Source organism: Corapipo altera, unplaced genomic scaffold (assembly GCF_003945725.1).
Source record: "Corapipo altera isolate COAL_440 unplaced genomic scaffold, ASM394572v1 56, whole genome shotgun sequence".
NCBI classification, from domain to species: Eukaryota; Metazoa; Chordata; class Aves; order Passeriformes; family Pipridae; genus Corapipo; species Corapipo altera.
The window spans coordinates 3,618,839-3,636,838 of record NW_020884896.1 but is presented as its reverse complement, the minus strand read 5'-3'; the positions used below and the strand labels follow the sequence as shown (position 1 = coordinate 3,636,838).

The 18,000-nt window shown below is 37.0% G+C and overlaps 1 protein-coding gene across 3 annotated transcripts in view; it reads left to right on the top strand.

Moving 5' to 3' along the window:
- Nucleotides 1–1,304: 1,304 nt before the first annotated feature.
- Nucleotides 1,305–18,000, top strand: part of BLNK (B cell linker) — a 101,664-nt gene continuing 84,968 nt past the window's right edge. For 2 of the 3 annotated variants that reach the window (XM_027647814.1, XM_027647812.1), the window contains exons 1-2: nt 5,480–5,576; nt 10,063–10,125. In XM_027647814.1, the coding sequence (XP_027503615.1) occupies nt 5,502–5,576; nt 10,063–10,125 (138 nt within the window). In that variant the 5' untranslated portion in view covers nt 5,480–5,501. Of the gene's footprint in view, nt 1,413–5,479; nt 5,577–10,062; nt 10,126–18,000 lie in introns of those variants that run through there. The other variant, XM_027647813.1, reaches the window with a different exon arrangement.

Here is an 18,000-nt window from a genome sequence, read left to right as displayed (position 1 = left end):
AGAATATTTATTACTGATATTAAAGTGAATTAGAAGTTTAAGTAAGAATGGTATAATGAAATTATCAACACATATTATGTAAAGAACTGGTCAAAGAATTATCCCCAAACTCTCTGTGCTATGAGGTCAGCACATACTGTAGGTCAGTAAAATGACAGTAGCTAAACAAAAGCGGACATCCACCCTTTAAGATGAGGGGAGAAAGAGGACAGAACAGTCAGCCCAACTTCAATTCTCACAAATGATGGGCCTCAATGTACTGACTTGTCAGGAACAAACTGTGTCAAACTTGTCTCATTCCTTCCTCAGTATCACAGCTGACTAGATAATGGGCAAAAAGTACATATCACTGAGGCTTTCAATGAGGTTCCATATACAAATCATCACATACAAACTAGAGAAATGGGATTAAAACACTATTTTTTAAGGGTTCATTTGACTCACATTGAGAAGATATCTGTGAATCACTTCCAAACTCAATGGGTATTTCAAGTAGAGTCCCACAGGAGTTTGTTCTGGACTTAATTACATTCAATATTTTGTATATAACAGATGCTGCATAACAAGCATACTCAAGTACATCAAGATAGCACTGAGACAGAAGCAGTTTCCAAGGGGATAAAGAACAGTATACTGGGAGCAACTTGAACACCTCATTTTTCAGTTAAGACTGAACCAAATTGAAGAGTGAAAAAACTAAACAAAAGTTTACCAAAGCACTACTTATGAACAAACACTAATGAAACGCTTCTTCAGAAACAAGAGGATGTGGTGGTTGAGCCCATCTGGTCCTTAGACCGTAAGTATCCTTACAAAGAGGCACTTTCTCTCGCTCCCTCCAGCAGTATAGCACAGAACTTATTACAGTTCTTTCTCCTGCTGCTCCACTCAAGGAGGTGATGAACCTGATGCTTCTGCAAGAACTAAGTTAGAAAAACGAGTTAGCAAACTGATTTACAAGACTGACCCAATTTCCACTAGTTGTATTTGATCCTGCCTCTCTGCTGAAGTCCTGCCAAGATCTCCCAAGGTTCCTTTCACACACTATGATTTCTGTTGATTATGTTGCTATTTTTATCTCCTGGTAAGTGAAACAAAAAAAACAAAACAAACAAACAAAAAAAAAAAGACAAAACCAATTAGCAAAATTCTTATCAAACTTCTAGACAGCTGTAAGCAAAACTTCGTTTTCCAACATTCCTTGTAGACTTACTCAGACTCAGAATATTTCAGCTTTTTTACCTTAAGAACGTTTTTCTCCCACCCACCATGAATGCCAAGCCTGTCAATCACACTAACAACAACAAAATACATATGGGACAGTTTAAGGAGGAAGAGCAGACATGAGAAACTGCTTCTTTAACTTGGAATCAATTCCAATGTGTACCTGGGAGAAGAAAAATGAGTATGTGGTAAGTCATCTTACTTTCGTTATTTTTGTACAAAACAGGAAAAAACAAACAGTTTTGTTTTTTATGAACAATAAAATATGAACAATAGTTCATGTTTTATATAGAGTAAGATTTCATTGAGTTTTTTTGCTCAACTATATTTTCCTGAGAGCAGTATTCTAGTGTTACATACAGTAAAACAAATTGTTTGCAGCAAATATGGGTTTTTGCAAAGCAGAACTTGACTTTGAAAGTTTGGAACTAAGTTTAACACATTTAGTTCTTATGTTCATGAAAATTTATGTATCAAAATTAAAAGTTACTTATATTTAGTAAGAAATGCCAGTGGTATGATCTAGGAACCCGTTTTTATATTGCTCTTTAACTATCTCTCTGAAATCACAAATTGAGAACCCACTTCACAAAAAGCCTGTAAAAACTTGCCTGTTACCTGGCTTGCACATTTCAGACTCTAGGAAACAAACTTATTGAAATATACACTGTAATGGTGTGTTAACTCTGCTTTATATACAGGTTATATATGAGAATTAAGTTCTGTTTAGAGGTCAAATTACCTGATGTATAAAATGCACACATGAAGAGACCCATGAAATTTGGTAGTTCTGAAGTATTAGATGTCTTTTTTGATTAGGGGAAAAAAAAAAAATCTTAATATAGAAAATCAAATTGCTACCTTCTTTGGAGGAGAGAAATTTTAAAGAGTACAGATTAAAAGTGTTAGTATTTCCAGTAAGATACAAGTTTGAAATAACAGATTACACTCTACACATGTACCGAAACACATTTTTAAGTCTGCCAGTGTCCATGCCAGAACAAGAGGCTCCAGGGAATATTTGGTAGTAAGTGAACTTGACCTGCCCAAGGCTAGTGCTGTTTCACACTCAAGTATCTACAATTTGCTTCAAAGCTTTATATAAGCACCCATATGTTTGGGAAGAAACAGTGTCTGTAGCCTCTCTTTATCTGGGGGACTCTGGAAGCCTCAGTATTCTGTTCAAGGATTCCCCCTCTGCAGTCCTCACAGTCAATATGTGTTCAAGTACCTGTATTTCTTTGAATTCCCATGAAAAGGGATACACTACATAGAGTAACTAGAAGTATTTGGGTACTAAGTAGAATTGGTAACATAGGATGGGGTTCTCCAGCCAGCAATTCTTGAAATAATCCCCTTTAGAGTAGTTGAAAGCAAGTGGAAGCACACGATAATATTCTCCATTTCTGTTGCACACACTTGAAGAAAGAAAACTACAGTATTGATCAAGCCAAAGACAATATCATCATCAAGAGACAAGGTGCAGGACCCCACATGAGCATCCCCATGTTCCTGTTTTGTTGTTGTTGTTGTTTTTCTCTTTTTGCTGTTGTCATCATCTTTAATCGGATTAAAACACAAATGGAAAAATATTTTTTGCAAGCTACAGTCCCTTTGGCTCAACCACCTATGCTACAGCCCCTTTGGAAACACAAAAATGAATATAACCTTCCCAAATAGATCTCTGTCTCAGTGGAGAGAGGTGAACTGCATAAACACTGGTTTCTTGAGAATACTCTCCCAAGAATCTAGAATACAAATTAAATTAATGTCAACATAGGCAATGACAGAAGAATTAACCAGAAGATAGTGTTGGGGGAGAGCAGTTAGAGAGAAACCGGGTGCAAGAAGGAGGCCTGTGCACGGCAATGTGGGTGAGCAGGCAGGGCAGAGCCTCAGCTCACACTGCAGACTACCAGGCAGTGTACGAACACGACAGCGGAGGGCAGCAGGCAGCCAGGAGCAGCTCCTCACGTGTCAGGATTTCTGGAAACCCTCATGGGCTCATAGGCAATGTAAGAAGAGGGGAAGGTACGGCTGGCAGCATGCACTGAATTGAAAAATTCTTAAAGCACTATTTTTTGTTTGCCTTTGAGACATTCTGAACTAGAACTGGCTTACACCTACTCAGTAACCAAAAAGCCTGTACTGCATAAATAACAGCATTGCTGCACTTCACCTTATTCATGTTTCACACCTGATGGCATCTGTTATTTTGTTGTTTCCCATAAGCAGCCATGAAACCTGTAAACTCACACATCTCCCATCCGGCTTCTTCCCACCTCCACACACAACTGACAAAATCACTCCTGCATGCAAACTAGACGAGCAAAATTTCTTAAGGAATACATGCACCTCTCTTCTGGTGCTGCACACAGTGGAAGACAGTATTGATGCCTACTGTCATCCAGGGAGATGGTGTACCCTTGGAAAAACTCACAGCCAACACTATGAAATATTAAACACTACAAAACACTATGAAATTCAACATAATTTTTTTATAATATACCAGCCAGGCACCTGGAGATTATTCTGAGGAGGCCAAATTTAAGCTGCAAGGGCTTCTATCTAATTTCTGAAACTCCAGGAATTGAGTTTTGCCAGATTCACTGTTCTGCAAAATCACAAGATAGCAAAAAGAGTATTCACTGCCAACAACTGATCTGTCAGTCACTCTAACAGTAAAAATACATTCAGAGAAATCTGAAGGAGAGCAGATGAGACATTTCAACTTATCTGAAATCCATTTTAATCATTGAACATGTGCCCCAAGTCCATTTTGCACTGGGAAATAAAACAGGAAGAGTAATTGGAAAGCAGAATATAACATTCCTTGGTCTCTGGCCTTTTATGGAAGCTTTCGTATTTGTCCTGTTGTGGTGACTCAGAATTGCTGAGCAAAATAATCTGGTTTTGTTTCAACAGCTGCAGCTGCATCTTGGCAATTTTATTGCCCATTTTATAGAGCAATGGCTCTCAAACATTTCCCCCCTTATATTAGAACATGAACCCTGAGCCCTTCTCCAATTTAAAAAATTCATATCCTGTTTTCTCCAGCTGGTAGTGTATTCTCTGTTTGTATGAGAGGTGAAAAGAAAGAGAAGGACTGAGTGGGGCAGGAATGCAGCTCAGAGGAGATGTCTGGACAAGGGTGGAAAAGGACCAGAAGTTCCCATTCTGAGCCTTAATGGCACTGCTCCCTTGACTCCACCTGAGCCTCAACCTCCACTAAAAACATCTGTCTTACTCCTTCTGCAACCCAGGAGAAATTCCTGGCTGTGCCTGCCCAGTTCGTTTACCTCCTTGAACAGCGGTCATGGCTCCAAATTTGGGAATCATGGGTGTAACATACAGGCAGCATAAGAAGAAACCACACCCAGACCAGTAAGTCCTCAAATTCAAAATAGCTGGAGACTGAGATAAGATTGAGGAAGTTTTATACGCTTGCCCTCTTTCTACACAGTTTCCTAGGCAGCTCGCTTCTGACCACAGTCAGAAAAGAAGATGCTGGGCTGGGTGAGTTTATGGCTTGACTCAGTACAAGCATTTTATATCAGCCCCACCTTTTGAAAAGATAATGTAGCACTGGAATGAATTGACTGACAATTTGTTCTTTAGAATAATGACAAGGGGGGGAAAAAAACAAAAACAAACCCAAGAAAACACCAAAATCTTTAGATCATACATCATCTTAGAATAACTTAGTGATTTATCTAAATCCAAATGTATGATGTCCAAACTTGACAAAAGATGAGATTACATGATATGACAGTCTGGAAGTGAAAGTTCTGCTATTGAGCTATTTTTTTCTATCTAAACACCACAGCACAATATGTCAAAACCCACAAGCAAGTCAAATGCAATCTGAAGGCAGAACCAAGCAGCTGAGTCAAGGAGTTCAAGGTAGGCAACTGACAGCTAACACTAATTATTTTTGCAATAGATATGAAAAATAGTTTTCATATTTAAACCTCTAAGATGCTGATGATAAATGTTTTATATACTGATTTCAGCAAAACTTAACTGATTTCAGTAATGACAGACATGTGCATATGTTGATATAATAACTTATAGTTTCCTTATACTGGAGATACTCACACAAGAACATTGGTATTTTCTAAATCACTCTTTGTGGGCGTTCACTTTAAGTGAGCAAACAGGAAAAAAGTTGCAAAAAGGACTTCCTCCTAGGATTTCTACATCAGTTCAGTAAAAACCAATAAAGTAACAGTTCAGTGTTACTCATATAGATTAAGTCTTTCTCCCTGGATAGAAGCATGGCCACAAAACTACCATCTCAAGACGAATTTCAAAACTGGACAACTTTTCAAGTTGCAGATCTCCTAAGACAGGTACTGAATGTATATGTAACACTTTAGACAGTTCAGTCTACATTCAGCTAGCAGAAACTTACTGGATTACCTTTGAAAACCAGATATATTAACCTAAATCTAGCACAAATATTCACTAGTACTGAAAATAGATTAGTCACCAATTGCCACCCCCAAGAACTTATTAATATTACTTGAGCTTTTTTGGACTTTCCTGTTTTCTATAGAAATCTAATTCATGGTAGAAGCTGATAGGTAAGATCTCCTACACGACAAATCATGTTTGCTCACAGGGATATTTCTTATAAGAGAAAAGGTATTTCATGCCTAAATTTATTTCCTGATGGGAAGAAATAACCATTTCACAGAAAATAGGTCTAGGTTTTATATTCAAATATCACTTTGAAATTTACAGTCTTTCAATAAGAATTTACTGTTAATCTTTTCTTCTCAATGCATATATACTCACAGTAGTTGCTAGATGTTGCTTAAGTTTAAAGTACTTGAACTTTTTTCAGTTTTTGAATCATTCCTTTATTGGCTTGTACATTACTTAGTTCTACAGTGTCCTTTCTGGTATATGTAAAATAACCTGAATTGCACAAAGTATTCCAAGCTCATTTTCAGACATCTTTCACTACTTTAATAATCTCCTCCCAGATATATAAAATATATCCTCCATGATATAGTCTTTTTTTATATCATATTTTTCCTTATAACTTACTGAATACTTTGAAAAGTTTTAGACTTCTACCTTTAACTGATAAAGTCCATTCACTACAATTGCAAACATAGTCTCACTTTACATTCTTTTTGTTTTTAGACAAGTTTCTCTCTAGAATTTTTTATCTAAGATTTTTTTGTCTTGTGTTTATCCTAATTCTAACTGCAGAAGCACCAATCTTTTGCAGTACCTTCTTTACACTAAGAGTGAGAATTTATTGTTATTAAGATTTCTCATCCTTTTCTATTGAAGGAGCATACAATTTTTGTCAAAGAAAATAATAGTGCCATGAAGTCTTTCCACAAGAGTTCCATGCAAAGTTTGAGATGTTCATTTTGTATTATTACTTTTCCATTTTGCCTGTGTGCTCATTCCTGTACAATTAAAGAAAAAAACCAACACAACAAAACTACAAACAGATTCCTAATGGAGGTGTATCACAGGTGGAACATTGTCCCCATATTGAGAAAGCTAACCTGTTCCGTGGAATTAACTCATACCATAATGATAACTTATCAGCTAACCAGTGAACTTATTACTGGGAACAGCTACTCAGAGGATTAATTAGCTCTAAGCCTTTCAGCTGAAAGGAAATCAGACTAATTTATAGAAGTTATAATGGTTTTAAAGTTCTGCAATTCTACAGTAGAATACAAGACAGAAAGTTTATAACAGTTGTTCAACAACCCAGAGGCTTTCAGGGAAATTCCAGGCATGCCATAACTACTGGCTTCATACTTGTTAAGAGAGAATCTTCCAACTTCATAAAAAGCTGTTAATGCCTATGCTTACACTCTCATCGCTGATTAAAGCAGCTAAATAATCCAATTACTGTAGGATAACCCACATTAAGTGCTTGGCCATTCTACACTGGAAGCAGCAGCCATTTGCTTGCGGCTATCGTGTACAGAGCTGTCAGCTACCACTGCCAGCGCTCCAGAGAGCCTCAGCACCACATGCTACCATCATGTCTGTAGTCAGACAACACACTGGAGGCTGTGCTGGATCTCCCCCCGCCAAGACGGGCTGTACATATGCAAGAAGCCTAAAATAATACTGTTAAGGTTACAGAAACAAGCACTGAAATGTGCCAGAACTCAGATTACCTCTATAACCTGAATTTCTCACCTTTGACATACACACCATAATAGCCTGTAATTGCTTCTTCACATATTACCTTTTCCATTCACAAACACCTGCCTCTGGTAGTGTAGAAAAACCAGTAGGTTTATGCACTACTCTCGGTCGTTACAGAAATTGTAAGGTGCACAAGGCCAGGGCTTGGTGAAAAAGAGAGAATGAATACACAGTAATGTAGTAATGTTGATTTAATTCTGCCTTGAAATACCAGATTCTGTCACTGCCCCAGCTCAATATTTTTACCTGAAGACATGCAAGTCACTCAGAAAAAACATATTTCCCAAGGGCTTGACCTGTGGCAGCGAAAGGTAAGAGCTGCAACCACAGTGGCAGCTCCTCCTCTCAGAAGGTAAAATGGCAAAATACCGAATATACAAATATACCTGTATATCTCATAGATCTAAACAGTTGTAGTTAGGCATCCAAAAACACTGGATGCTGTACAAGGTTTTTTTCTTCATGGACCTCAACTTTCCTTACTAATGGAGTTTTCATCTCATAGGGTGGTCTCAGAAAAAGCAGTTATTAGTCTTTCTGAAGCACTTGGACAATAAAGAGTGCTGTAGAACAGCTCAAATTAAAAAAAAAAAAATCATTCTGAGTTCAGAGAAAGCTTTGAGTGCTTCACTATAGGTATGCAAGATAGCAGACAAGCACTGAACAGAACATAATATATCAAACAGCAGTTCAGGAAAGTAACATCAGCTTTTACGTGCTGTGACTGAGGCTGGGTTCTCTAGAAGAGGTATACTGATGCTGCTGCCATAATATATATGTAAAATGGGTATGTATGTATGTACAGTGCAATTTTAGCATTTTCTTAACTTTGAAAGTCTTAATTATATAGATATCTGTGTGTTATAAGTACAGAAGTTATTCACTAGCCTTTCTGCAAAGTGTTTCCAGTCTCATAAAAGGCATTTTGTATAAAATCAATAACTTGACTACTAAATAATAAGTAACCATATTGATTTTTCTTTTGGATGTACTTCCCCGTTACCTTGTATCTATGCTATAATTGCAACAACCCTGTAATATTCCAAGTTGTGTTCAGGGTTTGCCTACTTGGCCTCCATTTGCCATGTAGTCTGGTCCTCTTCTCAATACTGATCTTAACGTTTTCGTAAGGAAAGTTAATGTATTTGTAACAAAATGAAAGATTCCATAGTCATCACGAAACACCAGTAGCAAGACATCCACTCGTCTGATGAGCTAACCATGTAAAGGGAACAAATTTTCCCTTACACAAAAGTTAGATGCTTGGTGAATAGCATAAGGCAAGGCTCAAAAGCAGCTTGTCAGAGCTAGTAACTACAAACAGATGGGCAAAAGCCGAGAGCAGAAAGCGGGCATAGATTTGATTCTTTGCACGGAAATCAGTGCAACCAATGGCAAGTTAACACAATTCACAACCACTCATTGGTCCAACACCCACAGCAATCCTCTCAGTTGAATTGTGATCTATTCTGTATTGCAATCAAGCAGCAATCTCCCAGTCATAGTATAAAAAAATTATAAACTCAGGCATATCAGCTAGTAGGCCAAAAACCAGTCTGAATGCATGTCTGAACCTGAAATTTCCATATCAAAAAGTAGATAAAATACACTTTGAATGTTTAAGCATGATCAGTTTTAAGTGGTCTAGAAATAAAGAATTATCTTGGAAAAGCCACATAAATATGAGAAGAATTTATTTTCACTAATATTTCTCTGTTACTGTTGGATTTGGTCATTTCTGCTACAGACATTTACAGCTAAGCATTACAAATAGTAAAACTTGTTTCAAGAGTGGTATGTTCCTAAATAAAAAATTTCTAATTTTTTTGCTATTTTTCATGCATAAGAACGTAATTTCTTTGAAAAGCCAGATTAAACCATCTAATATACAAGTGAGATTTTTTAGGACATCTTCAGTCCTGCTCTATTCTTTACTGATTTTTAATAAAGGAAATCTGACATGTCCACTTTTTTTTTCAAATTATTATTTAGTTATAGTGCTCTTTAGAGATGTAACATTTCTGGACATTCCTGTTTCATTTTAATTTATAGTCAGTACCAACTTTCTTAAAAAACACCACCATCACAACCATGTTACAGAAAAGAAATCCTTTTTCTGAACCTGAATTCAGAATGCCCATTATCACGGCATCCAAATATCTGGTGCTGAAGCCAAGCAGCCACCAGTGCATACAAAGGTTGTTAAACAGGCCTATGGGATGACGACATGGCTACTGATGAACTTTTGCGTCAAAATACCTTTTAACCCATGTCTAATCCTGGCCTCCTCTTATCCCATAGTAATTGAAGTTCCACAGTGGGATTTCTGCTGGGATCCTTGCTCCAGTTATATTACATTTGCTGCTTCATAATTTCATCTCATCTCCTCCATTCACTGTTTTATCAGCTCTTATCTCCTGTAATCTTTCTTCCTAAGAAAGAGGTAGTACCCTGTCTTCTCTCATGTGAAAGTCACTGCCAAAGCATTATAGTTATTCCATCCAGTATTCTTCTTCTAATTATCCTTGTCGACTAGTATAACTATTTCCACAACCCTGAGTATTTGAGTATGGAAATATTAATTAGTTTGTTTACAAATGGCAAGTTCCATACTATTGTAATAATTCTATCTTATTCTCACCTCAGTTTGGAATGCCTGAATCTGCTGTGGTTGTAGAAAAACTGCGCATGAATGGATCTCATTTCTTGGTAAGCAAATATTCCGTAAGAGCTATCATTAAACCACATCTCAACATGAGGATTGTATTCCTTACAGTGCCAGAAAATAGTCTGAAGTTTTCCTTCTGTATGCACACTTCATCAATTGCTCTGGTTTTGCTTTTTAGTGGATTGGTTTACACCTCTGACTCAAAGAATCCCCCTACACGAAAGAAATCCCAGCCAGCCCTTCCCCTGCTCCAGAGAAAGGGTAGATATGTAGTATCAGCCACTAGCACACAGGTGTGTCAGGGAACATTTCATGAAACACAACTTGGAGGAGGTTGGCAGCTTTTTTAACAATATACATGTTTTAAAGCCACTGTTTATGTAAAAGTTTTTTCATAAAACTTGCATTATTAAGAACATTTTTACCAGTACAGAATTCTATATAAAGTTTACAATAAAAGTTTAGAGATATCGGAAAAAATGCCTGAAAAAATGTGGTAACTTTCTTTCTTGACCTATCTAGAATTTTTTGCATAACAGTGTGTTTAATTGATTGCAATTCATTAGAAGACACGAATAGAATAACTCCTTGAACTGCAGCAATTCCACTACCACTAATTTCAGCTATTGAAGCAAAAGTTCCTTAAGATCTATTTTAAAGGTAAAATTGTTGTTATGGTGTATTTATGCAATGCAGAGATACTATGTTTGCTTGGCAATTCATTGCTCAACAAAGTTGTTTCCTGGGTGCATGAGGAGTTTTACCTCCTGTTTATGCTAACAAGGGCTTCAGTCCTGCAAAGTGATTCATTAGACCACAGGTACATGCACGGTCACAGTAAAATTGGGGTTTACTAACAATTCATACAAGCACAGTAGGGCTAAAAAAGCTGTAAAATACAGACAGATTCCTGTCCCATTCATCCATTCTAAACTGAATCACTAAAGGTGCTGTAGTCTCCGTTGCTGGATGAGAGGCACCTTAGGGTGGTTGTGTTGTCTTCTTGTGCCTGCTGCAAATAAAGCTGTACAGCAGCAGTGGACAAGGATCTGAGAAGTAATTTCAGATGTTACTGGTAACCTATTTAAAACACAAGTGAAAAAAGCAAGGAGAACAACGGATGATCTTTGGTGACAGATTATTTTGCACTGCTGAAAACATGACATTATACATGTGATACGATGAGCAACATCCATTTTTTATGTCATTATAGAGAAAATGAGACAGGTCTCACACACTGTCAGAAACCTTACTACAAATTTCACTGAATTGTTCAGTAGCATTGTCAACAAGATAAATCAGCATGCTTAAAACAGAATTATTTATGACAATACTAAAAAAATTATTCAAGAATCTTTATTTTGCTATCATCAATAGCATTATTTGAGTAACTCTAAGATACTGTTCTATGTACAAGCTAAAATGTATGCTAACTTGTAACTAATGAAATCAACAGCCAAGGTTTTTATTCCAAGCTCCTAGCCAAATACATAAGAAATCTATATTATGCTAGGAATTAAATGTTCCTTCTCTGTTACAAGTTGTGGTTTAGAAATCACACACTTAGTAGATCCACCTTAATATATGATGGAGTAACCAGATGGCTAAGGTACACATTTCCACTCAGAAAATCCGAGTCTCTGTCTACGTCACTTACAGTGTGATTCCTTAATTGGATTTACTGGTTTGTGTAGAGGTGTCCAGAACTCCAAAATTCAAAAAATCCTCATGCTGTTATTTTGTTGATTTATTGCCTTTTGCAAGTACCCAAGGTTTGGCACTTCAGTTTATCATTCAGTTATAAGATTTCCTTCTACTGCTGTCTGCAAAGTCTAAACAGAAGCTCAATATCACCTTCAGACATTGAGCTCAGAGTCCCTAGAGAAAAGTTGGCTATCTATTGCTAGACAGCAGTGAACGAAAAAAAAAAAACCCAAACAAACAAAAACCCATAAAACAAAACACTTGAGCAAGCCTGATGCCATCTACAAAATAGGAGTGGCAAGTTTACCTTCACATATTAATAATTTTTAAAAAGCAAATACACTGTCTGCATGTGCATAGAGACACCGTGAACACACGTCGATACATGTGTAGCGTTTCTATATTTCTACCCAATGTTAGATTCATATTTAGATACAGATCTGTTTTGCTATGAGATCTGTTAGGAATCAGCAGACAGAAAATTCCTTCTAGGCTGATAAAGAAGAAAGCAACTCTGTGGTATCTGCCATAAGAACACAGTGAACTTTCCCCCACCACACATTCAGAGAGGCGCAAGTTACTGTTTCACCTTTCCACAGGCTGAAAAACTGTCTTCCATCATGGGTGTTGCTGCAGAAGGCACGCCAGAGTGCCTCTAAAGGCTGGCAGGACATCCCAAGGGGAGACATCCTGGCACCTACCAGCAGCTCTTCACAATTCTCAGACAAACTCTTCTCAATGTAAAACTCCTCCAGCCTGCCCCAAACCTCCACTATGGAAATAACACATTAAGTATATGCAGCACAGGTATTTTGTACCAGTGAGATATGTCAAAATCCAGAGGCAGTGCCCTTTGGGGCAGGTGGCATGCAGGTGGCATGCTGGTCCACTGGTGCACAGCACTGGAAGGAACCTTTCCTGGAAAGAAACACATGCAGTCTGTCTGCTGCACTTTAGCCATGGGATATAAACACTCAGTAGATGTGCCTCTGCTTCCTGTGTGGTTTCAGCAAGGACACTCATCTTTTTAATCTTTCCAAAGAGGAATGTTGTCAAATGTTGGGTAAATGCTGCAGAAAGAATTATTCTTAAAGCCTACCACTGAACTAATGAAAAACTTCTTAAGGGGCCATCCTGCATATGTCCTTTGTGTAAAATACAAATGACATTGTATTTGAAAGTGAATCAGATGAACTTATCAACACTAAGGTCTTTTTGAAGTTTAGAGTGTTCAAAGTCAAGTCATGCAGACATTATAGCCACAAAATCTGTGATAAGTCAGCCACAACACCTTAAATTGATTTTACTGCTTTCAGAATAGAAATAATCAACATTTATATGGTCATTTCTTTGAATATTTCTTGTCTTTGAGTGGCTAAAAGACAATCACTTTTATGGTAATATTATATTCTGTTTTATAAACTTATTGAGTATCAAACTGAACTTTTATAGGAAACTAAATTACATGCATTTTATAAAAATTTAGAAGTAATAGTTCTTCTTTTACACTTCTGTAGAATCTAAAAACACAGAAGGGTGGTATATTAGATCAGAATTGTACCATGCAGTTTCATTTTTCATCAATAGTACCATACTTGTGATAGTTACTCAATATGCAGATCACATCTGAGTGATGCTAATCTAGTCCTAATGTGCAAATCAGCATTTAGCCACAGCTGCATTGCACAGAGCATTTGATATTCTCTCTTGCTTTTTAATGTCTGAACTTGCTACTGTACTCCTGCTTTTCAGTTTCCTATAAGAACAGGTTGCTTGTTTGATGTTTTTTTTTTCAAATTCTTTTTTGAATTCCCAGTGACAGATTGAAAAAGATACAAAAAATAGTGAAGTCTTACTTGAACTTCAGAACTGAAAAAAGGTAGACTTTCTTATTGGATTTGTATATAGAAATTTACTAGAAGAAACCTCAAACATAGCAAAATGGTCAGACATTGATTCTAAACAGCTTTCATGTATTTCTCCTCTTTCTTGCTACTTCAAAATGCATTTTGAATTGCATGGCTGGAATAGGAATGCCTTGTTGAAAACCAGACCCATGTTATTCACCAATACTCTGCTGGGGATTTTTGAATAACATTTAGAGAACAGAAATTGTGTCTTCCTGTGGGAGATTCCTGACTCCCTGTCAGGGCAAAACACTGCCAGAGCTTGCCAGGTTCAACTCACTGAGCCTGTCCTTTGACATCCATTTTTGTCAGCATCGCTACTGAGAAAAAGCAACTATTGTCTCACTTGGATGCTCATTTCCATCCCTGCAATGCAGAAGCAGCAGACAGGAAAGGACAGATACCACATCTGCTTTCTCCAGTGACCACAGCAACTATACACACCACACCTGGAGTTCTTCTGCTGCTATTTGAAAGCTACAGGGTCCCCACACCACTTTCCCCAGTTTCAGCTGAAAGTTTTTCCAATGCTGAGGGTGGTAATTTCACAGCACAGGGTCAGGGAATAGGTGGAAGGACAGATTAAAACTAGTTTGGGCTGCCTGGATATCTGTTAGGAAAAAAGCTAACCAACATCAGGTTCTGTTCAACTTGATCTGACATCCACTCCATACACTTAGTTTTACAAATAAAATTCAAGCCATCAATGCCTTGAGTTTCCAGAGGAGGGTAGAGGGGAATCTTTTCTAGGTCTTACATAAACAACAGAAATTAGAGACTTACTAAGTACATCTTTATAACCTAATTCTTCTGGGAAGGAGACAAACTCCTGCAGTGTTTTCCCTGGGTATCAAGCAAGCATAGAAAGCTTGCATACAGGGAAGGTCAGAGAAATATGGTGCAAGTTGCAGGTACTGCTGAGTCCTACTCTTAGGTTGACTGTTCATAGCTTAATGCCACAAGTTCCTAGCAAGGCTTTAATAGTATACTGCTTATCTCAGAAAGCCATAAAATAAGCTTTTTACCATCACAAAAAACCTTAATATTAATGTTTTGAGGTATGTTGTGGTATGGTATGTTGTGTGAGTGGAACTCATGTAGGCATTATTTGTCCCACCTTTGGCAAGCACACAAGGTCACCATAGGACAAAACTAATAATTGCTCACCACAGAAAAGCAGTGCTACAAAAATACACATTTTCAGCTGCAAAATATGACTAAGTCATGTAGCTGTATTAATTTAATTGCATTCTTGCACAATTTCTATTCCTCTGACATCGCTTTCTCCTATTCACATTTATCTACCATTTGACACACACCCCCTCACCTTTCCCCAATGCATTTTGTAAGGGCTGAGACCCTCTTTGCCCCCTCCTCTTTACATCTCCTTGCCTTAGGTGCCTTCCAACATCTAGTGCTTTGTTTCTGTTCTTCTTTTAGCCAGGCTCTTCTTTCCCTTTGCTCCTTAATTAGGTTCTATTGGTCATGGACAGAAACTGCTTCTGCTGATATTTCTCATGGATTCACAGTCCTACAGGCTTTCTTTATTTCCATTCTTCTCAGATGTAGAGGTTTCCTGTCAGAGACAGCAGAGGTAGCCTCAGATATGAAAAATACTTTTTCAGAAACACCTTAATTTCCAGGTATTTCTACAGGCTCTTTCCAAATGAAGAGCCTGGATAATGGTAGGAGCTGGGTACCTTAAGAGCTTGATCTCTTTTATGCAAAGACAAGTGATCTCGGCACCTACCCCTATAGCAAGTGCTTCACAGACTTTGAAAACACGGTTAAAATCAAGCTGTTTAAAATGAAAGTTTTTCAGTGCAGGTAGAAACCGAAAATAGTTTCTCCTCCAGGGAGATGGATGGAAAGCATTAAAACAGAAGGTAGAAAATGTATCAGAGCTGAGAAGTGCAAGCTTTGCCCCCGAGCAGTTCTTGCAGAGCGATGCAGTGGGGGGCTGAGGAAAGGGACAGGTAATAACAGCTCCTTAAGTGGCCCTGAACATTATCGGCTGCCAAGTACAGAAGGCTTCGCTTCTGTTTCTAACCAAAGAGGAAACCGTTTCTGAAAGCAGAATTAGCTACTTAATAGTCATTTCAAGAAGAGAAAAATGATAAGAACATACCTTAGAAAGGAGGCAAATGTTATTTAGCATATAAAGTAACAAAAAGCAAATAGTGACCTCAAAGAGACCAGGGCTAAAAGGGAGATATTTTACAGCTTAGCGCTTCTGCTGCTTATCAACCATCTTCAATTAAGTAGTAAGGCACAATGGCATTACATATTCATGTATCATCAACAAAGCATGAGGCAACTGTAAAATAAAAGCAAAATTTGCATATTTATCCTTATTCTTCAAAAAATCCACAAAAGATAAATACAAAGTTCGGTTACTGAATGTAGATATAATTTCTGAAATCTAGGGCACCATTATGTGGTCCACAACAACACAAATTATTTTAGTTATTAATTTATTACTTAAAAATATATAAAGAAAACACTCAGAAGAAATTATTAGACTAAGATACAAAGCCATTATCACCAGATTCCCATAAACATTAGCTTGGAAACTAGATTTTTATCCAATCATTTTGAATTATTTTCCTGCCAAGCATTTTCAAATATCTCAAAAGCAATTTAATAAAACTATTTAATGTCGTAATCTAGAAATGTAATCCTCCAGTCAGAAATCTTGAGTCAGTGCAAAAGTATTTATTGCAGGAGTGGTCCCTTATTTTTTTTTGTAACAGAAGAGCATGTCTATTCATATTCATATTCAAATTTTGCTGCCAGAAACTATTTGAACCTTTTTTTTTATTTTGTTTTTTGCAGTAGCTGTGAATGATGGGAAGTGCTCGTCTGCTTTTCAGTCTTTAAGCTCCAGCACACAACAATCCAATCAAATTCTAAATGTCATGTTAGTCATAATTACATTAAATATGGATTAAAGAACTATCTTTTGACACAGAATTCTTTCTTCTTAAAGTTTACTGATAATTTTAAATGTTATTAAGTTCTGTGTACCTTTCAAGTTCAAGAAACATGCAAAAGAATGGAGAAGTTGTGGAAATTTTTAAGATGTTGTGTCATAGTTTCTTTCTAACATGGACTTTATAAGCCCTTAGCTGAAAAGTAGGAAAACTCCACAGTCTCAGGCTTTGTAATTTTTAATTTCCTCCTTTTTCTACTTTGTCTAAATATCCTATTTATATAAGTGCACCCCCTCTTTTGAGACAATTTGTGATTTGAAGAATCTTCATTTTGGTTGCTTTTGTATTCTTTCCTTCACAAAAACTCAGAAGCTTTTACAATGCATGTAAGTTGCAACTTCACAACACTAACACCCAAAATTATTAGTAATGTTTAAAAATCCAGCCAGAAACTATAATCATTCTCCCATTGTTAAATACCAGCTGCTAACCATTTCAGAAATCTTCTAGCATCCCTAATCAGAAATTTTGTCCTTATGCTTTCACATTATCTGTTTCCAATACAAAGCTATAAACTCCTAATTCTCCACTCTTGATTTTATCCTTAAAGAGGCAGGTGAATGTGGGAAACCAAAACGCCAAGTACAATTTATCACAGTTTATTTTCTGTACAAGATTGATCCTACAAAAAAAAGGGCAGAAAAATAATCAATAGCATATTGTAAGTATCATAAAGATTATTTAATTTAGTTATTGTAAGTTTCAGTGAGCAAGTCTGCAAAACTATCTCAGAAAATAGTAGGTTTTCTCTTCTCCCAGTACGTACTTATTAAAATTAGTTTTATATATATAAGCACATGTAAGGGTGGACCAAGTTTGTCTCTACATACTGATAACTGCAGCTCTAGTAATGCAAAGCTACCAGACAATTATAGACAGCTTTCTCTATGTTTGACTAAATGCCACTGCAGGCACACAGCAGTTGGAAAGCATTAACGAACTGTGGCTCAAAGAAGCATTTGAGGAAGTTATACTTCATGCTTTTGTATTGACAGAGAACTACACTGAGGCAGTCAGTGAGAATTTCCGAGAGATACAGATTTAGACAAGGCCACATTTGTAAGATGGGTACTGTACCTTCCTGGCAGAGTGGAAGAAAAAGTTCGGGAACACAGGTTTTGCAGGAGCATTTGGCTTTTAAAAATTAAAATAATGATTTCAAAGAATGAGAAAGAACTAAACTATTTGTTGGGAACACTAATAAATTTGCAAGTAGCATCTCCTTCTGTAAATATTGTTTCCCATGAACCCAAAATTTGTTCGGTTGTGGGTTGTTTTTTTTTTTTAAGAACAAAAAGAAATACTGGAAATT